General features: G+C 39.3%; 1 protein-coding gene across 10 annotated transcripts in view; it reads right to left on the bottom strand.

The window, feature by feature from the left end:
* FRYL (FRY like transcription coactivator) overlaps nucleotides 1-27,951 on the bottom strand; it is a 259,588-nt gene that overhangs the window by 153,667 nt on the left and 77,970 nt on the right. For 4 of the 10 annotated variants that reach the window (XM_045079725.1, XM_045079723.1, XM_045079724.1 and 1 more), the window contains exon 1: nucleotides 12,074-12,668. The exons of 4 other annotated variants lie outside the window; for them this stretch is intronic. In XM_045079725.1, coding sequence (XP_044935660.1) covers nucleotides 12,074-12,146 — 73 coding nt within the window. In that variant the 5' untranslated portion in view covers nucleotides 12,147-12,668. Of the gene's footprint in view, nucleotides 1-12,073; nucleotides 12,669-27,951 lie in introns of those variants that run through there. 2 more of the 10 variants (XM_045079727.1, XM_045079726.1) reach the window with 1 other exon arrangement.

Here is a 27,951-nt window from a genome sequence, read left to right on the forward strand (position 1 = left end):
CTCAGTTGGTTGGACGACTGCCTTCAGCTCAGGTCATGATCCTGGAGTCCCGGGATCGAGTCCCGCATCGGACTCCCAGCTCCATGGGGAGTCTGCTTCTCTCTCTGACCTTCTCCTCGTTCATGCTCTCTCTCACTGTCTCTCTCTTAAGTAAATAAATAAAATCTTAAAAAAAAAAAAAGGGGGAAAACATAGGACTTTTATAGGGGAAACTATAAGAACCTCTTTTTTTGTTTGTTTAAGTAATCTCTACACCCAACATGGGGCTTGAACTCATGACCTCAAGATCAAGAGTCTCATGCTCTCTTGACTAAGCCAGCCAGGCGCCCTATGAGAACCTCTTACAGGACACAGAAGAATATCTGAACAAATGAAAAGACTTATTTGTGGGGTAAGAATACTTTTTATTGTAAGGGTCAAGTCTCACAAAATTAATGTACCAATCATGACAATTCCAATTAAAGATTTCAATACTATTTTTTTAAGTTGTACTGGATAAAAACCATCTTAGGGTATACATAATGAGGATTAAATACCCCCAGAAAAACTTTAAAAAATTATTTAAAAAAATATATAGAGGGGTGCCTGGATGACTTAGTTGGTTAAACGTCTGCCTTTGACTCAGGTCATGATCCCAAGGTCATGGGACAGAGGCCCACATGGGACTCTGCTCAGTGGGGAGCCTGTTTCTCCCTCTGCTTACTGCTCTGCCTACTTGTGCTCTCTCACTGTCTGTCAAAAAAATAAATAAAATTTAAATATATGTGTATGTGTGTGTATATATATACATATATATATAAATATTTTCTAAATCAGAAGACAACATAACTGTAATCAGAACACATTATATTTGAAACATTACATCAAAATATAAAGCTATTTCGGAACATAATATAACAGTAATCAATTCAGTAAACCTAAGTACAGATAAATCAGATTAATGTAAAACATCAAACAACCTCCTAAAAATCCCAGAATAAGAATTCAACAGGGGCAAAATCGGAAGGAAGAAGATGATTTAGTAATAATGTTGGAATATCACCTGACTATTCATCTGAAAAAGTACACTATATTCAAAAAGTGAAGTCTAGATTGACAGGATGTTGAAAATTAGTTTTTTTAAGTTTTTAAAATGTTTTAAAGAAAAAACTTAGGACTCAACATAAAGAATTCAGGGAAGAGGAGACTGTTGGCCCAGACAGAAAACCCAAAATTATTTTAAAAAGATTAATGCATTCAACCAAATAAAAATTTTAAATATTCATACAGCAAACAATACTATAAACAAGGCAGGGCAAATTTGGAAAAAAAATATAATGTAGGTAACATAACAGCTAATATAAAGTATTCAGAGAGCTCTTAGAAATTAACAGGAAAAAGACAACACAATAGACAAAATTGGCAAAAAAAAATGTAATTAGGCAATTCACATAAGAACAAATTTGAAAAGACAATATATGAAAAAGATATTCAAACTTTGTATACCCAGAAAATGCAAATCAAAAGAAGCAATAAGCTTTCATTGTCTACACATCAGACTGGCAAATACTAAAGTGAAAATCAGCTCTATTGTTGGCAAGGTACAGAGAAATGGAACACTTTACCTACTGCTGACGGAAATGTAAGATCCACCCAAGTACAGTCCAGTAGGTTGAGCAAAAAGATGAGTAATTCTGGCCCCTAAAGGAAGCTTCACAGATATTAATTTCTTTGATCTGCAGGCTTTCCATGCAACTTTCTGATTAGAATTTAGCTTCCTATGACCTACCCCACGAGGAGAGGGAAGGAGTGCCGGCCAGCCCTAGCATTAACACCCACTTGGCACATTTCTCATTGTAAATTAGTAAATTGGCAAACCTAAAAACTTGTCTCTGTCAGACTGTTTATTACAATTCCACCTCCTGAAACAGATTTCATATCCACTCTCAGCATTAAGGCAAAGTCAAGTTTTCTGACCCGATCCTGGTCTTTGCTGGCCTTCTCTGGTAATTCCTTAAATCACAATCAAAATCTTTGGAGGGAGGCCCAGGCATCTGTTAAGACTTTGACAGGCCCCATCCCGATTCTAAGGCGCAGCCAAGGTTGAGAATCATTGCCTTACACTATCTATCTTTGGGGGAACAGTTGGTTCTCTACAGTGATTTCACTTAAAACTAATTCTGATCAATAGAAAGTTTCAAAAACACCAGAAATAAGGAAACCTGGGTACAGAATAACCACAAATAACATCCATCAAGCAATTCGGAGAGCTGTTAAATAAAAGCATGTCACTGGGGAAACGCTCTTGAAGCAGAGTGAAGGATCAATAAAACAATTCAAAAACCTAATTTTTAAAAAGTCATACGTCGTTCTCCCAGTTCAAACTAGAAACCTCGACGAACTGCTTTTTCTCTCGTGGTTTCAGCCCCTTCCCCTTGCTCTCCCAACCACGCCCCGAACCACGTATCCTGGTGCCCTATGAACCCCCTGCCTCCTTATCGGTGATTTCAAAGGGTGAGGTTTCAGGGACGAGAACTCGAGAACCATCGCATCAATCCCTCCCCATGCCTTGTATCTTCTAGCCAGTCTAGTCACCAAACCCCAGCGGACTGAAAGGAATGCTTTCTTTTTCCTGCATGCTTAAGCTCTGAATGCAGTAAGAATATTCGCGTGGACTCCTAAAAAAACTTCCTTCACAGTTATCTGTGCTTCTTAGCGGATGAGCTAACAATGTCAGAAAGCAGCCAAAGTGATGCTGATTTCAACCAAGTGAGGCCGGGCCCATCAAATCGTGGAATGCACGCCTCTGTATTCTGCATAAAAATGCACCACTAGCCTTACCTTCAAGGGTGTTACTAAGGCCATTTTTTTTTTTTTAAGATTTTATTTATTTATTTGACAGACAGAGATCACAAGTAGGCAGAGAGGTAGGAAGAGAGAGAGAGGAGGAAGCTGACTCCCCGCAGAGCAGAGAGCCCGATGCAGGGCTCGATCCCAGGACCCTGGGATCATGACCTGAGCTGAAGGCAGAGGCTTTAACCCACTGAGCCACCCAGGCGCCCCAAGGCCATTTTATTGGAATCATCATTTTCTTTTCTTCCACGGTCTCCCTACAATAAGAATGACTCATTCATATATTGCTCCAACATTTTATGTGAAGCTCTTAGTTTTTCAATTTTTTTTTAATAGTTCACTTCTTTTTTAAGAGCAGTTTTAGGGGCGCCTGGGTGGCTCAGTGGGTTAAGTCGCTGCCTTCGGCTCAGGTCATGATCTCAGCGTCCTGGGATCGAGCCCCGCATCGGGCTCTCTGCTCCACAGGGAGCCTGCTTCCCTTTCTCTCTCTCTCTGCCTGCCTCTCTGCCTACTTGTGGTCTCTGTCTGTCAAATAAATAAATAAAATCTTTAAAAAAAAAAATTAAGAGCAGTTTTAGGTTCACAGCAAACCAAGAAGGAATGGAGATTTCCCATAGGCCTCTGTTCCCACGCATGCACAGCCTCCCCCATTACCAACATCTCCTAACGGGATGGTTCATTTGTTAGAGCTGATGAACCTACACAGACACGTCATTATCACCCAAAGGCCATTGATTACCACAGAGTTCATTCTTGGTGTTTTACATTCTATGGGTTTGAACAAAGGCATCCATCAACATAGTATACTACAGAGTAGTTTCACTGCCCTAAAAATCCTCTGAGCTCTACCTATTTATCTGACCTCCCCCTTAACCTCTGGCAACTACTTTTCTTACTGTCTCCATAGTTTTATCTTTTCTAGAATATCCTATAGTTGGAAGCCTACAGTATGTAGGCTTTTCAGACTGCCTTCTTTCACTTAGTAATAATGCATTTAAGTTTCCTACAAATTTCTTCATGGCTTGACAGCTCATTTCAAGTTAGCACTTAATATCCCATTGTCTGGATGGGCCACAGTTTATCTACCCACTCACCTACTGAAGGACAGCTCTGTTGCTTCCAAGTTTTGGCAAATATGACGAAAGCCGCTCTAAACTAAGTGAAGATTATTTTAAACAAAAAATATTCATTTAATGCATCTAATGTAAATCTGCATTTATCAATATGCAATTTATAAGTTGTTACACTATTAATATATTAATAGATATTAGTTTATCCTTCATTTTTATGGCTATTTTCACTTTCTGTTCCACAGGTGTCAATAAATACATGCATTATTTCTAAACCATCCATATGATTTTCTACTATGAACTGCCATCACATTTCCAATTCATTATCTTCTAATAGAAATGGGTCTGACAGTTTGGAATTTGGCTTCCACAATCTTCCCCCAAACAGATTTCTCTTGAATTCTCTTTTTCAAAAAACCCTTAAAACTTTACTCATTTTAGCAAGTTTTTTAAAATTGGGGAACACCATGCTTCCATCAACTAGAAGACGCAAAATAAAATTATAAGAAATTCCACTTAGGCTGTATCCTGTGACATCATGCATTAAAGATCAGGAGGAGGAATAATTAAGAGAACAAAGCCCATTCCATCCTGCAAACGGCTAGCAAACTCTGTCTCATCAATGTGATGAAACTATAAACATGGTTCCTTCTAGAAAAGAAACCTAAAAGAATATGGCCAGTCTTGGAACATTGGAACAAGCCAGAACTCAATGATTTGGCGCTTAACCACTAATGTAGGCCAGGTACCTGTCAATTGTCACACTTCAAATATTTAGCAATTGGTATAGAGGGACAGTTGGAACTGATTCTGACTACAAATACCAGTACAGCAGGGATGCTGGAGGTAGTGAGAAATCTAGTAATGGAGGCCGAACATGGTATCGAGTCTGATAACAGGTAAAAAGCACCATGGAGACCCATGAAAGAACAACAGTTACATGTTAGCCAACAGATATGTTCCACAAAGTCTAAGAACAGGAAGTACACGGACCTGTGATAAGGGAGATATATCTCATCATTAAAAAGGTACATCAGCAGAACTTGATTCTCTTCAGGTCCTAATAGTTGTTTTTGGATGAGAACTTCATTCTCTTGGGGAGCAAAGCAGAACCCCATATTTAAAGGAAAGAGTTTGTTTGACAATGCAAGGCTCTGGAAGGAAGAAGTACCAAGAAGTAGAGGTGGGGGCTTTGACCTCCATTCTTTGACACAAGAAGGAGTAGCAGCCCAGACACTAGAAATGAAGAACAAAGTCAGGCCAAAGCTTGTAGTGAGGCTGGACCAATGCTGAGTTGTCCGGACAAGAAAGCTAGGGCTCTCCAAAACTCACCATCATAGCATAGGACAGGACCAAGGGCCTGATAATAAGACAGAGGCTTTATGTTCTTTTTTAAAAGATTTACCTGAGAGAGCAAGTATGCAGTATGGAGGAGGGGCAGAGGGAGATGGAGAGAGAGACTCAAGCAGACTCCATGCTGAGAGTGGAGCCTAAGCGGGGCTTGATCTCATGATCCTGGGATCATGACCTGAGCTAAAATCATGAGTTGGATGCTTAACCGACTCACCCAAGCACCCCAAGAAGTTTAGAAAAAAGAGGGGAAGGTTATGACACCCAGGTTTATGAAACAGCAGATTTGAAACTTGCCACAGATGTTACACTGTCCTTTTTATTCTTTTTTTTTTTAAGATTTTATTTATTTATTTGAGTGGGGGAGAGAGAGAGTGAGAGCACGCAAGAGCAGGGGGAGAGAGAAGCAGGCTCCCACTGAGCAAGGAGCCCAATGTGGGACTCAATCCCAGGACCCTGGGATCATGACCTGAGCCAAACAAAGGTAGACACTTAACCAGCTGGGCCATCCAGGTGCCCCTACACTGTCCTTTTTGAATAATCTTAGACACCTATAAATATTATGACCATTCATCTTAGATTTTTCCATCTTGAATTTTCTCATGAGTAAATTATATGCCTTATTCTAATACTTACCAATACAATATTTTCAAAGAAACCATGAAACTAAATATTTAATGAGTTATAGAATCAGTTACACTTCTCACAAATTAAGTATCAAGATGCCTGGGTGGCTCAGTCAGTTAAGTCCCTGGCTTCGGCTCAGGTCATGATCCCAGGTCCTGGGATCGAGTCCCACATCGGACTCCTTGCTCGGCGGGGAGTCTGCTTCTCCCACTGCCTGCTGCTTCCCCTGCTGTGCACTCCATCACGCACTCTCACTCTCTCTGACAAATAAATAAAATCTTAAAAAAAAAAAGAAGAAGAAGAAGAAGAAGAAGAAGAAGAAGAAGAAAATAAAGTATCTGTGCCAAATGAGGTAAAACTAGCTTTAAGGAGTTAGAATCTGTGTATTTCCTAAATGGATAAAGCAGACCCACGATTCCTAAATTCAATGATGTCTGCAGCCAGGAACTCTAAATTCAGGGACCATCACAGAATTCACACTATTCACTTAGCACAATGAGTTGGCTACTTTGTCTAGGCTTCATTTCCCAAAGCAGACAGATTTCTCTGAGGGATGAAAGAGTATTCTGGCAATAAGCAATAAGTGATTCTCTTACACTGTGATCAATTTTAACTCTCAATGGCTCCATCTCTGAAATTAATGTCACTGATAACATAAATTACCCTTCTGAATTCATGTGTAGAAACTTAGTTGAAAATCTCCGTCACCTCCCATATCTATTGTTCCCAGCTCTTAAATATTTCTCATAGCCATGATTAAATGAGTTCTTATTTTGTGAAGCACTCAGAAAAGTACCTAATCATGTAGTAGGCATTATACACATGTTTGCTTGAAAAAAAATAAAGAAAGAAATGACATTTCTTCATTTGTTCAACCTTCCTTTCACATCTGATCTGCAGCAGTCACATCCTAACCCTTTCCCATACACAGTACCTCCCTCTCTCTCCCTACCCCCACTGCCATTCCATGAAAACATGAGCCTGATGAGATCATCGCAACCACTGTCATGGTTCTCCAAATCCATAGTTAAGTCTTCAAGACACGCTCTGGCCCAGGTCTACCTTTCCAGCTCATTCCCATGCTTCTCTGCTCCAGCCAGATAGGTCATGTGTCCTCTACTGCCCACCACGTCATACCCTTTCTGCCCACCCACCCTTCCCCCAAACTGTTAAATTCTGAAGTATCACTAGAGATCGGGGATGACTTTCCATTGAAACATGAAGAATTAAAGGATGTTAGCTAGAGAATTTGGTGTGTAATGTACAATGGTAACTATACTCTATTGAAAATATTAAATTAACAATATTGTGTTGTATTTTTTAAAGTTACTAGAAGAGTAGGTCTTAAAAGTTTTCATCACAAGGAAAAAAATTCTACCATGTGAAGTAATGGAGGTTAATCTCATTGTGGTAACTATTTTGCAATGTACATATATATTAAATCATTATGTTATATGCCTTAAACTTAGACAATGTTATTTGTCAATTACATCTCAATAAAACTTGGGTGGGGGGAGTTTGGGTATTTGGGGGGTGTTCTTACTGCTCTTAAACTTATATGAACACCAATTTACTCTTCTATTTTAAAATAAAGCAATTTATCTACCAACAAATGTTTCAACAAAATGTGGTACATCCATACAATGGGATATCATTCAGTCAGAAAAAGTAATGAAATAAATTGATGCATGCTACAAATAGATGAGCCTTGGAAATATGGAAAGTGAAAGAAGACAGTCACAAAATGACACCTATTAGGATTTCACTTACATAAAATGTCCAAAAGAGCCAAATCCATAGAGACAGACAGTAAATTAATGAGTATGAAATTTCTTTTAAGGATCACAAATGTACTACAACTAGAGAGTGGTGATGGTTGTACAACTTAGTTAACACATTAAAAACTACTGGAGGACAGACTTTTAAAGGATGACATTATAGTATGTGAATTATAGATATCTTACATATCATAAACCCAGTATTTTTTAAATGGCAATAATAGTTTGCTCCATCAAATTTTCAAGATGCTTACATGAGATAGAATAAATATGTGCACATAATTTGACTGTATATGCACATACATGCACACACACAATATATGTACTTACAATACCAGACTCACAATTATTTCAATACATGGTAAGTAGTAATATTTCAATCAAAAGACATACAAATTTTAACTGGTTTAGATAAATGCATAATTGTGCCTCTGGGGCTGACATTTACTATTTTTGCAATCCAGGAAAAACATCTCTGAGTGTTAAAAACTCTGTAAACTTTGCTCATTGTGCAAAAACCCAAGTAATTTATGCAGATTGTTTAACATACCATACCTTATTCATATTAATTTATAAAAATTGTGGTTAAAAATAAGTCCGTATCTCCTCTATGTCTGTGATAACTGAACTTTTGGAAATACTAGCTGTTGTAAAATTATGAATGCAAAATAAATCTTACAAATATGTTTACAAGAGGTATTATATTGATAATGTGTGTGTGAGCATAATTAACACTGCAGATGTGTAACTGAATAGATCTCAGGACTGAATCTTGCATTGTCTTATCAATTTTAGGGAACTAAGCCAATCTTTTAATGATAACATCCTCACTACACAGCTGGTTTAACAGAATGTTCCTGATTCAGTTTTTAAAAGAAGTAATGCCTAAAACTGTTGGCACAAAGGCAAAATCCTGAATTTAGGCCATATGAATGTCACTTCATTGTTGTTACTGAAAGAAATAAGCTCGACTATAATCAAACTTCAGCAGCACTGAATCAACATTCTGCCAGCTAAGCAGGCCTTGGAACCAGAGGGCCTCTCGCGATTAATATAAAATGTAGCATTTAACAATAATACAAATCCTGGGAAATGCATCTTATAAAAGTGAAACACCATCATTTAATGATCAAGAACTATAACATGCACTGCTATTAAGTTATGTTCAATGACAAAAATTTAATTTTTCTTTTTTGAGGAGAGTAAGGACAACATTTGAAATATACAGTTTACTTAATGGAAAAATTACTTGCCACTTCCTTTTTTTTTTTAAACACAAAAGCTATTATAAATTGGGTTTTTCTCTATTTTTCCTGGGAAATTCACTAAACGGAATTGAGTAAAATGCTGAATTTTTTTTTTTTTAAATTCACTATAAATTCCTGCTTCAGGAACTATTCCCCTTAGAGACCTCACTAGTATAATAATAAACACATAGTAGAAGAAGGACCTTATATTTATCCTCCTTTTTCCTGTTATTAATCCAACCCAACAAAAATGACTGCATCCCCAAGCTTGCTCTTAGTTGCCTACACAGTTATGAAAACTTAACTAAGCATTAAGTATACAAAGAAGTATTAACTTTGCAAAGAACAAAAAAGACAATCTGCCCTCTGGGAGCTTACATTGAAGTGGTAGAGAAAGCCATGAATGAAGTGATTAAGAAGCATGATTCCATGATGTTCAGGTGAAGAAAAGGACGGGTCTTCAAAGATGGAGAATTCACTTTGAAGCAGGCCTAAGGGCGGAGGGGACAAGGGGGCGCACTCCAGGCAAAGGAAGCATCAGATACAAGGCACAAATACAGCAGGAACTGGGCAAGCCCAGCAACAGGAGACAGAGAATGAGCAGGGGCTCATCCCCCGGGGGATAAAAAAGACTGTGAAGGAGGGGAGAGACTTTAAGTTATAGTGGGCTTTTAGAAGAAGCCCTTGGCAGCACCGTGGAAGGGACTATGAGGACAAAAAGGAAGCTATGACAGTATTCCAGATGATAAGGAAGAGAGGCCTGGACTAAGTTAAGTGGCTCTGGCAAGAGAAGGCAGGAGAGTCTAAGGAAATTGTGCAAGACACATACTGATAAGTGGATGAAAGGCACGGAGGGTAGGTGGTGTATGGGTGGGTGTGAGGGCTGTGGACCCAAACCTGCTTTCTGGCTCGGGGAAACCGTGGGTGGCAGTGCTGTCTACCACGAGGGGCTGTCCCCTGTGGTCCAATAGGATTCCTTCGGTCTCGTACCCCCCATTCTTTTCATGTGTAACAGTCACGTGGTAAGACATGATACGTATGTAAGTGCGCTCACTGAACTTCCTTACTGTTAACGTCCTGTGCATGTTAGCACTCCGACTAAGCTAGAAGCTCCTTTTGAGCAAAGATCACGTCCATCTGTTACAGTATAGTATATGCTCAGTCAATATTGGCCGATGCAAGTGCTGGATTCTTAATACAGTCCTTGGCAGAGACAGGTAACTGCTGTCCTTTTCTAGGGTCTTAAACATATTTTAATCTTCTCTCTCTTGTTTTTAAATACAATAGGGCTAAGGGGAGATTTTTAAAAGACCGTCTGCAGATAGATGGTAAAAGGAAAAACATTCTCCCACTTTCCAGGGCTAGAACAGACCTAGTGGGGGCCTCAGTGAACAGTAAGACTTTGTGTTGTCTTCTCAATATTAACCTATCGCTTTACAACTGTTAAGAACACCTTCAGGACCAGGCGGTACCATGAACGGCCAAGGGCAAAGGGATGCCCACAACCTGAATCATTAAAACAGCTAACAGCAAAGGTTTTACAAACATCTGTTTTGGGTTCACTTTTGGATTCAGGGGATGTGATTACATGAGATTTGGTGGTGGCTGGTTACACGGTTCAGGCAATGACATGAAGAAATGTTTAAATGGTCACAAAACAAAATAACCACATAATTCAAAAATATCTAAGCGAACTAAGTTTTTATCAGACAAGCTGCTGTGATATCATCTAAGGCACTGTTCCTATAGAAGAACCCATTAATTATAGCTTCCTTCTCACTATAAAACTGTCTTACTATTTTTAAAAAAGTACATGGTAAGGATGGGGGAAGGGGGGGAAGATTAGAAACTATAGTCTGTTTTAGTAAAAAGGCATTCTTGTATTCCCCTTTGCAGTAGTAAAAGTATTTAATTTAAATTAGTAATTATAATTCAGTTATAATTCTCCCAATATTTTAATTCACTTAGAAACTTTCCTAGAACTAAGATAACTTTCTGCCATCTGGCACAACAATATCTCCATATGGAAGAATTCCTTACAGATCAAAAATAAAAGAAATATGGAGATTGTAAATGCAGTCTATTTGGCAAAACACAAATCTCCTCAAATTATACTCCATCAGGCTTTACCTTAAGAGGTTTTCTCCCCCTATGTCAACATTTGGCCATCTGTATTATTTGCTTACAAAACAAAACTACACTAAATAAATATTTTGGTAAGGAGTTAACCAGAAAAAATTAAATATAGTCTTTCATCTTTTATTCATCAGTTTGCTCAGGCACCAGAAGCACAGTTGGGAGCAAGAACAACTGGGTTCTAATTCCAGTTCTCTGCCACTGTATGACCTTGGAAGAGTCATATTTTTTTTCTACATTTCAGTTTTCTTTGGGTGAAACAGACATTACAACAGAATCTTTGTTTGATTACTTCATTAGTTGGGTATCATATTATCAAGGTAATTTTGACCAAAAAGGAAAAAAAACAGGCTATGGTAATAAATCATTGCTATACGTGCTCTCAGGTCTTCAGAGAAAAGGACCACTGGAAAAAACTAGAAATACTGAACAAAATTAGCATTTCTGCCAAACCTATGTATTAGGGAGGGAATTACAGACAAAATAGTAACTCAGTGACATTAGTTTTACTGAGCTACCTAAACTTTGAACGTTCTTTAGCAGAAAACCCACTATATACACAAAAATTACTCACTGTAACTTCAATTATAGGAACAGGGGAAACTTATGATCATTATATTAAATCGTCTGATGCTTTCGGATAGCTGATGTGGTTTCAAGCAAACATCCTGTCCTAACAGAACTATGGAACAGTACTGGGATCCGATGACCCTGCAGAGATCAGAGGCTATCTGTCATTTCCCCCCCTGTGCTGGACCAATTGAGAGAAACTTTGCCAGAATGATACAGATTACTAAGAAAAACAACGCTGGTAAATTTCAGTCTCAGACTCTTTAACTGCTGGTATTACAACTGCCCAGCGTGTACACGTCCAGATTTTCGATCCGTCTCCCTGATTGCCATCCAAGAAAATACTCCTCGTGTTATTTTCAACAGCTTTTCTTGCGTTTGGACTGGTCTAAAGAATTAGCATGCAAGGAAGGGCCATGATCATATATCAGCATTTCTCCCATTTAGGAATATTTATACTTACAGCTGCTGCTCCAGGACTTTAACAAGGACTTTATGCTAATTTCAAAAAACACAGAATCCTGTAGGCTCAACATTGTGTCTCAACTGGGCTACAGCAGCAGGAACGGCCCCAGCAGCAGCAGCAGCAGCAGCAGCAGCCGCGGATGTGCTGATCTCTCTCCCCAAGCCGCTGTCCCTTCTCCTCTCGGAGGCAGCAGAGTTTTGGCCCACAGTGCTTTGGCTTCATTACCATGCAGTCTCGCAGTGACGCACGACTATAGTGGAAAGGCTGCTGAATGCAGATGAACTCGCCCGTTGAATAAAAGCTTATGAGTTTATTACAAGTGGCCTGAAGGACAGCGTCACCTTTCTTGAGGTGGCCATACACGTGGCCCCAATGATCTTCTCTGCTTCTGTTCCTGTTTGCCGTTCTGAGGAACTGTGTCTCTGGCTGCCTCCAGTGGAGTCACTCACTACTGACTGCTAGTAAACAGACAAGGGAGGCCAACTTTTCTCACTAAGGGCCTTTGGGATCAAAACAAATTCGGGTCTAGCAGAGGTCTTTAAATCACTTCCTAGAACAGCCGACCAAAAGGAAGAAGAAGAAGGGAAAAAAAAAAAAAGGATCGGTGGTATTTATCCCACTCCAACATCAGTTTTCTCTAGGTGATTTTGGGAGTACATTCTCTCCACCCCCAAGCAGCAAGCGGTGACTTTCTCAGCAGGCTAATGGTACAGAGTCCACTGCCTCACTTAACCCACCAGAGAGAACGCAGGCTAATGGGATGAAAAGATGATGTAATGAACGCTGTGGCTGAGCCCCCATCAGCCTTCTAAACTGCTCAGCTCAGGACAAAGTTTCCTCTGCTGCATGCAACTTATTCAGAAGAGGGAACTCTATTATAATAATGGGATTATTTCAAAACATAGGGCCTTCTATTCTTAATAGAGCACATAATTCCCCTAGGAAATCTCACAGTCGGAATATCAATGAATAGCGAGAGATCTTCTGGTCAAATAAAATGCACATTTTCAAAACTGTATTCCATAGGAATCGTTTTGAAACTGGAAACTGACACTGTTCGAAGCCTATCTGCTCTTCAAAAGAATAGGAAAACTCCCTAATCAAACCCAACAAATTCTTTGTTACTGTCAGAAGAAAAAGTCTGGACCCCATAATTAGCTCACTATGATGCTGAAGGTCAAGAGAGCATGTGGTTTTCCTTATGTGGCAATACATTTGAATTGACCCATTTATGCTACCGTATCCTTTAAATACCACAAGGAATAAGTAAATTCAATGATCAAAGCATAACTGAATAAATTTATTCATAGCCAAATGGCTAGGCACTCTATTCAAGCTGAAAGAACATCCTTCTATATACTAAGGGAAAAAGATAATCCTATCCATTAAGACATAGTCGGAGGTAACAGGAATGTTGGGAATTTCATTTAAAGCTAGTACTTCTTCAGAGGAGTTCAAGAAATACAGAGTAAGTCTGGGCCATTCCTACTCCTGAACAAGCCCCAAACCTAAATTCAAACCAGGGCTGCAAAGGCTAACCAAACAGACCCCCAGGACCAAAACACATTTTCTGGGTACATCCTCTTGATCAGAGACCTCAGTAAAGAGCAGGGTTCCCCCTGGTCAAATGAAACACAAATGACTCAGTGTCGCATGAATAAAGGGCATTCCACAGTCCAAAAGCACGACCTCCTACATTCCATTCTTATACATTAACAATGCATATTAACAATGCATATTAAAAAACAAAGGGCTCTGAGTGGTATACAAAACCAGTTTTTCTCTTTAAGCTTTTTTTTTTTTAAAAAAGATTTTATTTATTTATTTGACAGACAGAGATCACAAGTAGGCAGAGAGGCAGGCAGAGAGAAAGAGGGAAGCAGGCTCCCCGCTGAGCAGAGAGCCCGATGTGGGGCTCGATCCCAGGACCCTGGGATCATGACCTGAGCCGAAAGCAGAGGCTTTAACCCACTGAGCCACCCAGGCGCCCCCAGTTTTTCTCTTTAATTAAAGTATTCCCTAAAGTGATTTGACAATACAATCCTCTTTTCATTGAACAACTATTATCAGATTCAGGGAATAAGCAGATCTAGACCCAAGCAAACTATGCTATTAAATGCCAAGACTCGGGGCGCCTGGGTGGCTCAGTGGGTTGAGCCGCTGCCTTCGGCTCGGGTCATGATCTCAGGGTCCTGGGATCGAGTCCCGCATCAGGCTCTCTGCTCAGCAGGGAGCCTGCTTCCCTCTCTCTCTCTGCCTGCCTCTCCGACTACTTGTGATTTCTCTCTGTCAAATAAATAAATAAATAAAAATCTTTAAATTAAAAAAAAAAAAAATGCCAAGACTCAGAACTGAACCATGTCAGCAAGCAGACAAGTTAGGGGGAGTGTACCCAGATTATTTTGCCATATTTTTTCTACCCCTATTGAGCTAAGCCTGCTAGCCTCATCAATCTTAAAAGCTACTCAACACTATTTGCTAGAATGGCCCACGAAAGTAGTTAAAGTTCATTTCTAGTAAACCTTTAAAAACTGTAACTAGCTAAATGAACTGTATAAAACTATAACTATAATTATAATATGAACTATAACTAGCAAAATGAACATGCTATAGAACATGAGAGTATGAGAACTTTTTTGAGAGTGGGGGGTAGAGGTTAAATAATGGGCGAGTCTCTCACAACCTTGAAAAAAAGCATTTTCTTCTGCCTAACTTTTGTCTACATGGATCTAAAAGAATATATCAGTTTCTATTATATCTAATCAGCCTGTTACTCTGTAAATATAGCCGAGGCAAATCTACAGCTTCTCTGGGACACAGATGTATAAAATCAATTTCTGGGCTTATTTTGGAAGCTCTACTTGACATCAGGATTTCCTTATAGACAGAGGGGAGTGAAAATGGCACTTCCCATTTATATGGGAAATAATTTGATAAGCCCACTCGTATGGGCAGAGCCTGGGCTCTGAATTTTATCCTGAAATGCAAATAATAAGTCATATTACTACTCCAAATATTAATGATAAATTAAACAACGTTTAACGGAATAAGTATTTCCTTTCTAACCCTTCCCAAAATGTTATCACCCAAATCACTCAAGTATTCATCAGAAGAACTACATATCCACCCACAATTACATATAGGCCCAACAACCCTTTTAGAAGACTAGGGTAGCAGAGACCTACAGTATTCTGAATGCTTTCTCAATCCCTCAATTACTAGTCATATTTTCATATTACACAGATAATAATACTCCCACCTTTCTTTAAGTGAGTTCTCTATTTTTAATCTATAGATTAATCACAAAAACACATACCCTAGGGCTTAATGCAGGTTTGCCAAAGACCAGTCTAAATATCAGTCCTCAATTTTACTCTTTCTATAACTTTAGAATTCTCCAAGATGTATCATACATATATATTTTTCAGTATCCTCACCACGGGAAGATAGTGGTAGATATCACTTCTCAATAGCATATCCTTGGCAAAACAGAAAAGTCTGTTTTGGATCACTTCCTTTTAACTCTATTCCTTTCCACCACTTAGGTTATAATATATTAAGGAATGCTTCTAAAAGATGAGACTTTAAAAATAAAAATAAGATTTAGAATATTTTTAAGAATTTCACAATTTCAATATTACCAGCCTCTTGGCCTGGACCAGATAAGATAAAGCATTATGTACAAAAGATGACCATGGCAGTTCTCTTGCCCTCAAGGAGTTAGAAAGTAGGTTTCCCTCTTCCTTTCAATCAATTTTCATTTAATTCTGTGCATTTTCCACTGGCATTTTAAGGATTCACGGAATTAGTTACTTGCTTAACATGTCTAAGTAGAAGGAAGACAGAGGTACACTCTAATACACTAAAAGAATGCGTACCAGGAAAAAATATCAATAAATCCTTCAGAAATACTCCATTTAAATATAGGATCTGAACAAAATGTTCCCCAATATATAATGGAGTTTGGATTTAATAGAAACTGTCATACAATTCACTGAAATTTATCTATAAGGAAATAAAAGTCTTCAATTATTAACATCCTTTAAAAAGGTACAAAATATAAGCATTATCCCTTATATTGACTTTTTTTTAAGATTTTATTTATTTATTTGACAGAGAGAGAGAACACAAGCAGGGGGAGCAGCAGACAGAGAGAGAGAGAGAAGCGGGCGCCCGGTCGAGCAAGGACCCTGATGCAGGACTCGATCCCAGGACCCTGGGATCACAACCCAAGCCCAAGGCAGTCGCCAAACAAACTGAGCCACCCAGGCGTCCCTATATTGACACTTTTGAAACTGCCTCAGAAATTATTAAACTGATAATCCAAAACAATCATAATATGATAAAACCCAGAAACGTGGGGGCGCCTGGGTGGCTCAGTGGGTTAAGCCGCTGCCTTCGGCTCAGGTCATGATCTCGGGGTCCTGGGATCGAGTCCCACATCAGGCTCTCTGCTCAGCAGGGAGCCTGCTTCCCTCTATCTCCCTCTCTGCCTGCCTCTCCCTCTGCTTGTGATCTCTCTCTGTCAAATAAATAAATAAAATCTTAAAAAAAAAAAAAAAACCCAGAAACTTGGCAAGTTTTTCTATATAAAATGTCAATTACCCTATCACTCCTAGAGCCTTCTACAGCCTCTTTGAAAAGTCCTTATCTTTTCTGGAGTTTAAAAAAAGAGATTGAAAGGCTTTAGGTATAGAAGGAAAGAGTCTCTCCGGTCTGCTAGGTAATTAATACTATACATGAAATACAAAGAAGAAAACAGGGTGGGGGATGGAGGAAATAGGTAGGGATTAGGGAGGGCACTTGTGATGAGCACCAGGTGTTGTATGGAAGTGCTCAACCACTCTATTGCACACCTGAAACTAATATTGTAACACTGAACTATACTCCAATTTAAAATAAAAATAAATAAAATTTGTAAAAAAAAAAGAAAAAGAAAAATGGTTATAAAATTTCTTCAGAGTTTTCTCTGGACTCTTATTAAGTAATGCAACAAAATATGTTAACAGTAATTATCTATAATGATGTCCGTAATTAACATTTGCTTCTTAGTGCACATACTTTTCTACTTACTTCTTATATATTTTCCAAACTTTCCACAATGAATTTAACATTTTAAAACTTCACTACAAAAAGGGAGCAGGGCTCCCTGGGTAAACGGCAGATTCCTAAAGCCAGAGCACGCACATGATAAGCCTAGAACATCTTTCGTAGGGTCAGAAAGTAGGAAAGGGCTCAAAACACAAAATAATGTGGGTATATCGAGAGGATATGGGAGCCCACTGAGACAGCGGCCAAGAGCCAAAGCTGTAGCAATTTGAACAAAATAAACAATGTAGTTTTGGAATAGAATCCCAAATAAATATCCAAGAGTCTACACAGATATAAATAAATGATTAAATAAATAAGTAAATAACTAAGAGAGAAGAGACAAATCTCACATTATACAGAAAAGAGTTAACCTCGCAGTTCTGTTATCCTTTGAAATGTCTGCTTACAAGATTGGCTAGTAGCTATCATCTAAGAACTTCGATTTTCAGAGGGCCCCACCATTCACAGAACTAAAAAGCATGGCTCACTAAGCCTAAACTGTTGGTACGAACAATATGGTTTATGCTAGACATCTGCTGTCACTCAGAGTCTAAAACTTGGGGATGTGCCATGCAGGGGATGCCTATGTGACCAGCTCCAATAATAATCCTGGGCACTGAGTCTCTAATGAATGATTGGTAACATGTCACCTGGATGTCACAGCTCACTGCTGGGAAATCAACTCCCTCCTCTCTAATGCTACTGGAAGAAATTCTGGAAGCAGGCACCTGGTTTCCCCTGGATTCTGCCCCACATGCCTTTTTACTTGCTAATTTTGTGTAGTACCCTTATGTTATAATAAATCATAGCTGTGAGTACAACTACATGCTGTGTCCTGTGAGTCCTTCGAGTAGATCCTTAACTCTGAGAATGGCCTCATGGACCTCTGAGACATATTTAGAAGAATTCCAAATTATTTATGTAGATAATTCACTCTCAAGAAAAAGGAGCCTTACTCTCAACCCTTAAAAGCATGAGCTATATACTTAGTGGCTTCCTTCCAAAGGTACAATATAGACAGCAGGGAGAAAAGAGTAATTTTATTGTTAGAGAAACCTATCTCAGCCAGGAGATCAAGGTTAACATCATCTGTGATAAGAGTACATGCTCTTGATATGATTATGATGAAAATGGCATTTTACCTCTGTGTTCTTCCTACTAAAAAGCCATCACCTCCGTCTAACTATGAAAAAAAAAAATCACACAGACCTAAACTGAAGAGTGTACAAATTGCCAAACCAATACTCCTCAGCATTATCAAGGCAATTAAAAATAAGAAAAGCCTAAGAAACTATAATAGTTGAATAGCCAGGGCTTTCTATAGATACTTCAGAAATGTAATGGGCTAAAGACTACTTTAAGCCCTCCTTAACATGGCTTCAAAGGATCCAAGAGGCCTCAAAGAATTCAGCTATCTGCAAGCCTTCTAGAACAAATGACTCTTTAAAAGAATATAACAAAATCTAGCTCTCAACAATGTCATGCTTACAATGTCCAGCAGCCAAGAAAAAATTATAATTTAAAATCTTCAAAACCACTCTTAAATTATCTGTCAAGATGTTAAGAGAATATGACCCATAAAATCAGTCAACAGAAACCTAGAAATGACTGAAATGATGGAATCAGCATATGTGCTCTTTAAGAAGCTATCATAAATAGGCTCAAGGACTTAAAGGAAAAAATAAACACAATGAAGAGAAAATATGAGACTGATGAACTCAAAAAGAGAAAACAGAAGATATAAGAGGCAGACTCCAATAGAACTTTGAAAGATAAAAAAAAAAATACATGCTGCCCTTAACAATAAATTCACTAGATGGGACCAACAAAAGATCAGATTTGGGGGAAATGGAAACTTGGAGAAATGGAAACAGTAGCTCTAAACTGAAGTACAAATGTCAAAACAATTAAAAAAAATTTAAAAAAAAAAGAAAGCTCAATGCCTCAGTGACCTTTGGAGCAACATCCAACAGTCCAATGTATGTATAATTGGAATCTGAGAGGAATGAACAGAAAATACTCTCAGAAGCAATAAATAAAACTTTCAATAAATAAATATAAATAAATACTATATATAATATATAATATATATAATATAAAATAAATATAAATAAATAAAAACTTTCAAAAATTGAGGAAGCCTACAAACCTACAAATTCCAAACTGTCATCAAACCTCAAGCAAGAACACATATACAAAGACAAAAACAAACAAACAACAACAAAAACCGATGCCGAGGCACACCACAAACTGCCAATAACCAATGACAAAGACAAAATCTAAAAAAGTCAAAGAAAATAATTTACACACAGAGGAAAAAGATAAAAACCAACACAGATGTTTCGTCTGAAACTAACAAGGCTCTGTCCTAGGCACTGAGTCTCTAATGTGTTTCTCTGGTTGGTAACATTTCACCCATAATGATATCGTTGAAAAGCTTACAGCTTAAAACGGATGACCTATAATTCTATATCCAGTGAAAATAGCTTGCAAAGATATAAGCAAAACTTTCCTGACACAGAAAAAAGCTGAAAGAATCTGTCTCAAACAGACCTGCATACAAAAAATGGTAAAGAAAGTTCTTCAGGCAGAAACAGGAGCATATGAAATGAACACTTGAATTCACACAATTGAGGAAGAATGCCAGAAATGGTACATTTGCAGGTAAAGAGACCCTTTAACTCTCATTTTAAATTTCTTTAAGTTAACTGACGGCTTAAAGCAGAAATGGTTAACATACTGCTAGGGTTATAGTAAAAATAAAAAATCTGATTACAACAGTGCGAAGAATAGTGGAGAGAAATAGAAGACTTTAGGATCTTATATTATACATTAAATGTTATTATTATTTGAAAGTAGACTGTGATAAGCCAAAATTCATTCTGTAAACTCTGGAGCAACTAGCTTAAAAAAAAAAAAAAAAAAAGAATTTTTAAAAAAGCCAATAGTAGAATTACAACTAAAAAATATACAATTAGTCCAAAAGAAGGCAACAAAAGAAGGGGTAAAAACAAAACAGATGGGACAAATAGAAAATAAGAACAAGACACATTTAAGCCCAACCACGTCACCCATTATATTAGATAGAAGTTGTCTAAACACTGGAAACACCCTGCCAAGTGCTAAATGATAATTTAGTGAATTAAACAGATCAGTGTGCCCTTGGGAAGGCTAGGATACAATGGTACAGATTAGGAGTTTGGGGGTAGGGGAGAAAGTCCCCACATACAAACATGGAAGTATAAAATTACAAATTGTGACTAAGGGCTATGAAGGTAATAAAGTGGGTCTCCGGACATAGAAAACCAGATGAGGCCCTACTGAGTTAGTGTGATGGGGGACAGCCACTCTGAGGGGACAATAGCAACTCTCAAATCTGTTTGGCATGTACCTCCTAAAGAAGGAATCTTTATGCTTAAACCCAAAAAGAAAAACAGATTAAAATCAAAGTAAGTCCGGGGTACCTGGGTGGCTCGGTGCATTAAAAGCCTCTGCCTTCTGCCCAGGTCGTGATCCCAGGGTCCTGGGATCGAGCCCCACATTGGGCTCTCTGCTTGCAGGGAGAGTCTGCTTCTCCCTTGGGCCCTCCCTCTTCTTATGCTCTCACTCATTCTCTCTTATTCTCCCTCTCTCTCTCTCAAATAAATAGAGAAAATCTTTTAAAAAAAAAAAATCAAAGTAACTCTGGCTAACCAAGGATTAGGGTAGGCGTCATGGCCACTTTTTTCCTTTCACTTACCTGAGAAAATCTCAAAAGACCCCCTGAAATATCTGGAGGGCTCCACGAAAAACTGAAATCATTGGCTGGATACTGAAGAGTTCTGAGCAGGAACAAGGAGAGACAGACCCATTGATGATTGGGTGGGGAATGGGCTTCAGGAGAACACAATGGAGGTTTCTCCTGAAGTCTCCTGAGCATAAGTTGCTGAGGGGAAAGAAAAGGACTAAACAAATACATAGTATACTTGCAGTAATTAGGAAAAAAGCAATAGGGCGCCTGGGTGGCTCAGTGGGTTAAAGCCTCTGCCTTCGGCTCAGGTCATGATCCCAGGGTCCTAGGATCGAGCCCCACATCAGGCTCTCTGCTCAGCAAGCAGCCTGCTTCCCCGGCTCTCTCTGCCTGCCTCTCTGCCTACTTGTGATCTCTCTCTGTTGAATAAATAAAATCTTTAAAAAAATAGGAAAAAAGCAAGAGAGATGGGAATAAGAGAGATTCCAGTTTTTCCTACTAGATACTTCTTGATATATTTGGTGACCAACAAGACAGGAGAAAAAAAAATAAAGCTCAAATAGTCAAGAGTGAACCCTAGGTTTAGGTGAGTCCGTGGACTGTGCACGGAACATGGAAAAGCCAGATGTAGGTCACAGCAAGAGTATGGGCTACATTGATCAAAAGTACAGAGGAGATGTCAGGACTATAGGTAAGAAGGAGGCCACAGAGACAGAAGATAAGTAGACAGACCCCACAAGCTCTCTTGCCTGTCTTCTCTGCTGATGAGGGGAAAAAAATGAATTCATTATTTTCAAGTACTCCCTAGCCAACAATAACCAGAAATTAATGGATTCCGCTCAAAAGAAATAAAACCAAATCAAACGAAACCAAGAAACAAAAAAGAGCGAGCGAGAGAGAGACAATAATTCAAATACAGCACTATGAATGAACAGACAAAATAAAAGTCAGGAGTGAAGGTAACTGCTCCTGCAATGGACCAGAATTCCATCTGTTTCTGGGTAGTAAGGTTTCAGGTTACATCCACATTAACTGCTTATTCTAGATATGTAAATCGAGTTTCTGAATTAATAATTATAGCTATAAAAGGATTTCTAATAAAGATAAGTTTTACGCAAATGTCACAGATTGGGCCAAGGCACCAATATATTCACAAATTAGCAGCATAAAATCTGTAACCACACTCTATAATTTTGGGAGTGGTTACCTATGCAGCAATTATATTACTTTGTGTATGCGATAAGGTACAATTACTGTTACCTTCCCAACACGGGGCATTTATTAATAGACCAACTTGTTCCTAGCTTTTGGTTTAAGTTATTTTTATATATTTCACATATTTTTAAAAATTGCTTCCTCTGCTTAAAATGAATCCGCCCAGACCCTGTAATCATACTTTCTTCCTTGCCCTCACAAACCATACCTAACCTTGCTATTATTTGGCTCAGTGCTAAGATATTATTATTTCTTGAATGAAAAAAATGTTTATGAATAGATTTAAAATTAATTCTTGAGATCTTTACCTGGACATCAGAAATTGTTTAAAACTGCCTGAAAATTTTTTGAAGACACTGTTAATAAAAACCCAAATTTAAAATTTCCTAGGGATGCCTATCTGGCTCACTTGGAAGAGTGTGCGACTCTTGATCTCCAGGTCTTGAGTCTGAGCCCTGTGTTGGGTATGGAGATTGCCTGAAATAAATAAAACTTTAAAAAATAATTTAAAATATAAAAATAGGGTGCCTGGGTGGCTCAGTGGGTTAAGCCGCTGCCTTCAGCTCAGGTCATGATCTCAGGGTCCTGGGATCGAGTCCCACATTGGGCTCTCTGGCTCAGCAGGGAGCCTGCTTCCCCCCTCTCTCTGCCTGCCTTGTGATCTCTCTCTGTCAAATAAATAAATAAGATCTTTAAAAAAAAAATAAAAAATTTAAATTTAAATTTCCATTCAAAAGGCTACTCGTTATCAGACTTGTACTTTTATTATAATACATGTAACATATATTCACTACCCCCCCCAAAAAACAGAATTGTTAGTACTAAAATACTGTCACTATCATCAGTATATATTATTCAGATGTATTGGAAAGAAAAGGGTATTATTATATGCATTATAATTGGCCAATCCTATTGGTAAAGGATAAAATCCTATAAGCTATGAACAGGGTGAACACAAAATGACCAAAGCCAGACTTTTTTGAGCACAAAAGTAGGCCCATCATTAATAATGACACAGAAAAATATTTATGCACAGGTCACCTTACCATAAACTGCATGAAAAGGAATTTGGAAAAACCTGCTTTCATAATCTAAATATTCTTTAAAGCCTGACTCTAAACCCAGTAAAGCAGAACCCACATTTTTATAAGTTCCCTAGGTCATTCTCAAGCACATTAAAGTTTAAGAAGAGCTACTTTAAAATATACTATTATTTTTATTTTGAAATATACTATTATTTTGTTTAAGCCATTTTTATCACACAACTATACTCATTTTAAAAAACAGAGATTGGAAGGGGCACCTGGGTGGCTCAGTCGGTTAAGTATTGGACTCTTAGGGTACCTGGGTGGCTCAGCTGCTAAACACCTGCCTTCAGGTAGGGTCATAATCTCAGGGTCCTGGGTTCGAGCCCTGCATTGGGTGCCTACTCAGAGGGAAGCCTGCTTCTCCCTTTCCTCCTGCCCCTGCTTGTGTTCCCTCTCTCGCTGTGTCTCTCTCTGTCAAATTAATAAATAAAAACCTTAAAAAAAAAAGGTATAAAGAAAAAAGCATCCGACTTTTGATCTAAGCTCAGATCTTGGATCTCGGGGTTGTGAGTTCAAGCCCCGCATTAGGTTCCGTGGTGGGTGCAGAGCCTACCTTAAAAAAAAAGGGGGGGGGGAATAGAGATTAGAAAAATTAAGAGGCCTAAAAAAATAAATTTTCTGTATTCCTTACAAAGAACTTTTCAGAGGTTTTTGTTTTGTTTTGTTTTTTAAGTTTCTTTATCAAGTAGACTAGAAGTATATACTGGCTTACACATTTTTTTTAAGATTTTATTTATTTATTTGACAGAGAAAGAGAGAGATCACAAGTAGGCAGAGAGGCAGGCAGAGAGATGTGGGGAAGCAGGTTCCCTGCTGAGCAGAGAGCCCGATGGGGGGCTCAATCCCAGATCCCTGAGACCATGACCTGAGCCGAAGGCAGAGGCTTAACCCACTGAGCCACCCAGGCACCCCCTGGCTTACACTTCTTGAGAATAGTGTAAGAGATCATCACACAGCTTACCTAGTCATAAATTATCCTTTAAAAACAGAAAAAGCTATCAAAAATCTAAGAAAAAGTGACGCCTGCGTGGCTCAGTCAGTTGAGCCTCTGCCTTTGGCTCAGGTCATGATCCCAGGGTCTAAGGATCGAGTCCTGCCTGGGGCTCCTTGCTCAGCAGGGAGCCTGCTTCTCTCTGCCTCTGCCTGCCTCTCTGCCTGCTTGTGTGCTCTCTCTCTCTCCCTTTCTCTGACAAAAAAATAAATAAGTAAACAAAATCTTCTTTAAAAAATCTAAGAAAAAGAAGTTAGAATTTAGTTAAGGTGACTATAATTTATATCTGTAATAAGTAAGTTAATTTTGGATTGTTCCTCTTTAACAATTTTAAGGAATAAATCAAATGATGCAATGTTCACTTTGCTGATACAAAATTTAGAAAAATATAATTCTAAGCCACAAGACTGATCCTCATCTTAATTGCCGTCTTTCTACAAAGAATCACCTGAGATTATCTACTTACCTTTATAGCTACTTTATTCTTTTAAATAACAAAGAAAAATGAGTAGGTTTAATAAATTTGATGATTAAAACAGACAGTGTGTGTATTCTGTTCATATATGTGGTTGGATGGAGTGAGAGAGAAGAGTTTCATGGACGGGGAGTTCCAATGTGGAAAGACTATAAACCAACTGATAAAAGCGACCATTCCAGAACTCAGGAGGGCACTTAGGGCATACAGGAAATGTAATAAAGCCAACAATTATTGTCTTTAAAGAATAAACCATCTGGCCTTCCACAAACAGTCGGTGAGTCACAGATTTTTTTTTTCCTAACTGGAGAGACTTTAAAGATCACATAACATAATCCATTAAGTTTTAGACAAGACAACCAAAGGCCAGGGAACACAAGCAACAGAGCAGGATCCCAAACTCAATCAACAAATATTTACTGAACACCTGCTAAGGATAAAGCACTATTCAGGGGCTGTAGAAAATACAAGTAAGTATAATGCTAGATGCCTTCTTCCGAAGGATCCCTTGTGTTCTCTGCTTCCCAAGTAAGTTACCCGCAGGGAGCCCTCTGACCTCAGCAAGACTCCTTTCGGTATCTAGTTTAGGGCTTTGAACACTTCAGCCCATAGGCCAGATCTGCTTCATGGGCCGTGGTTGTACAGAGTTTTACTGGAACACAACCCCGCCCATTGTCTGCATATCATCTGGCCCCTTCACTCCAGGAAGTCAAGAAGGTTTGCTGACCTATGTTCTAGATCACTGTCTGCACGCTTTGAGGATTTTGTTTGGGGTCTTTGGTTTGTTTGTTTTCGTTGTGAAGCGAATGGAAGGTTAGTTCTGCCTCAGCAACCAAGGCCTACTGAGCAATGTACTAGACGACTTTGAAGAAAAAGCCAGGGGCCTAATTATGGCAATTGACAGCAGCTCTCAGGAACAAGTAAAAACTTGCTCTGGGACACAGAGGACAAGAACCAAAGGAGAAAGGCCTCAAAAACCCAGCCAACGTTTACTGTTTCCTAAGCACCTGACATCAGGCTAAGTGCTGGGGCTCCCCACAGAAGTAAGATCAACTCTGATCACAAAAAACTCACCATCGGGTGAAAAGAAACAATACTTTTACATTAAATGGAGTAACAGAAGCTCATGGACTAGGAGTTAGTCCTGTCACGAAGAAAAATTAACTGAGGCTGAGGGTGAGGAAAAGATTGGAAACCAAGGAAAAGGACGCAGACGCAGAGACCTCGGTGTGTCTCGCCACCACCCCCGACCCCGTCCCATGTCCACCCCGCCCCCTCCCGCCTGCAGAGCTGCAGCTCCAGGGGGGGGGGGGGTGGCCAGGACTGGAAGCTGAGCCCGAGGCTGTCTCAATCCAAAGGCTCCTGCTTGTATGTGGGTGGAGTTAACCCTTGGCCTGTTTGCTGTTTCCTGAACTCCTTTTACAGCACACTATTTTTTGTTTAACTTTTCCGGTATATTCGTTTAGTTACATTTTAAACTTACATTCAGCTTTAGTAATCTGTACCTACTTTTACTGCCTTTGTTTTTAACCTCACCTTCACTGTTTCCTTAATGTCTTCTGATAGAGATTATTATGTATCATCTCATTCACCTTTCTATGCCTTTATTATTTCAGCAAATTTCCTCTAGTATTTATTTAGTTATATATTTCTTTCTATTTTTTAAAGATTTTATCTATTTGACAGAAAGCACACGCAGGGGGAGCAGGAGAGGGAGAAGCAGGCTTCCTGCTGAGCAGAGAGCCCTATACAGGACTCAATCCCAGAACCCTGAGATCCTGACCTGAGCTAAAGGCAGGTCAACCGACTGAGCCCAACCGATTGAGCCACTCAGGCGACCCTATTTAGTTTATATTTTTCTTTTATAGATTTTATTTACACATTTGACAGAGAGAGAAATCACAAGTAGGCAGAGAGAGAGGGGGAAGCAGGCTCCCCGCTGAGCAGGGAGCCCTGATGCAGGGCTCGATCCCAGGACCTGAAATCATGACCTGAGCCGAAGACAGAGGCTTAGTCCACTGAGCCACCCAGGTGCTCCAGTTATATATTTTTCTTCTCTACTCTGTTTCAACTATTTTATCCCAGATATAATACCTTCAACTGAGAGGAGGAATTGTAATATTTTAACAATATTTGATATTTCTATCATTGTACCAGTACATACAAGGTCCGTATCAATTCTGTGATTAGGAAACAGCCCAGTAAATGGGGAGAGAGGGGAGGCTATTCCAGGCCCCTTAAAAAGTGAGACAGAGGGGTACCTGGGTGGCTCAGTGGGTCAAGCCTCTGCCTTCAGCTCAGGTCAGGATCCCAGGGTCCTGGGATTGAGTCCCACATCGGGCTCTCTGCTCAGCCAGAGATGGGGGTGTGGGGTGGGGTGGGGGGGGGGGAGTCCAATGTGGGCCTCAGTCCCGTCCTGAGATCAGGACCTCTGTCTGTCTCTCTGCATACTTGTGATCTCTCTCTCTGTCAAATAAACAAATAAAATCTTAAAAGAAAAAAAAAAAAGTGAGACAGATGCATCTTTACTTCAGTTAAGTCTCTTGCAAGTCCTTTCTAAAGGCCAAGGAAGTAAAACTCTGACCCTAACCGAAGCCATACCTAACTATGCCAACTTAAAAAAAAATAAACATCCAAGTCACTTGAGGAGACGGTCTAAAATGATCTTTCTTATGAAGTGTTAGGCTCACTTTAACAACAACCAAGAGAGGGGCACCTGGATGGCTCAGTCAGTTAAGCGTCTGCCTTCAGCTCACTGAGTCCCACATGGGACTTCTCCCTCTCCCTCTGCTGCTCCCTCTGCTTGAGCTCTCTTTCTCTCTCTTCCTCTGACAAATAAATAAAATCTTTAAAAAACAAACAAACAAACAAACAAACAAACAAACACAACCCAGAGAGGGGCACCTGGGTGGCTCAGTCAGTTAAGCATCTGCCCTCGGCTCAGGTCCTGATCTCAGGACGGGACCAAGGCCCTCGTTGGACTACCTGCTCAGCAGGGAGCCTGCTTCTCCCTCTCCCTCTGCTATTCCCCCTGCTTGTGCGTGCTCTCTCTCTCTCTCTCTGACAAATAAATAAATAAAATCTTTAAAAATAAATAAATAATTTTTTTAAGAAATGCCACCCAACCACAAGGAAGTACAAGGCCACACTGCTGCGCTGACTTCCAAAAACCTCTGTATCTGCATCGTGCAATCACTTGGCGGTGGTTATCTAGCGGAGCACACGCTGTGGACAAAGGGAGCACAAGAAAAAGTGCAGCAGTTCCAGCTCCTGTGAACTGTCGTG

This window comes from Mustela putorius, unplaced genomic scaffold, assembly GCF_011764305.1.
Source record: "Mustela putorius furo isolate JIRA1106 unplaced genomic scaffold, ASM1176430v1.1 tig00000430_pilon_pilon_pilon, whole genome shotgun sequence".
NCBI classification, from domain to species: domain Eukaryota; kingdom Metazoa; phylum Chordata; class Mammalia; order Carnivora; family Mustelidae; genus Mustela; species Mustela putorius.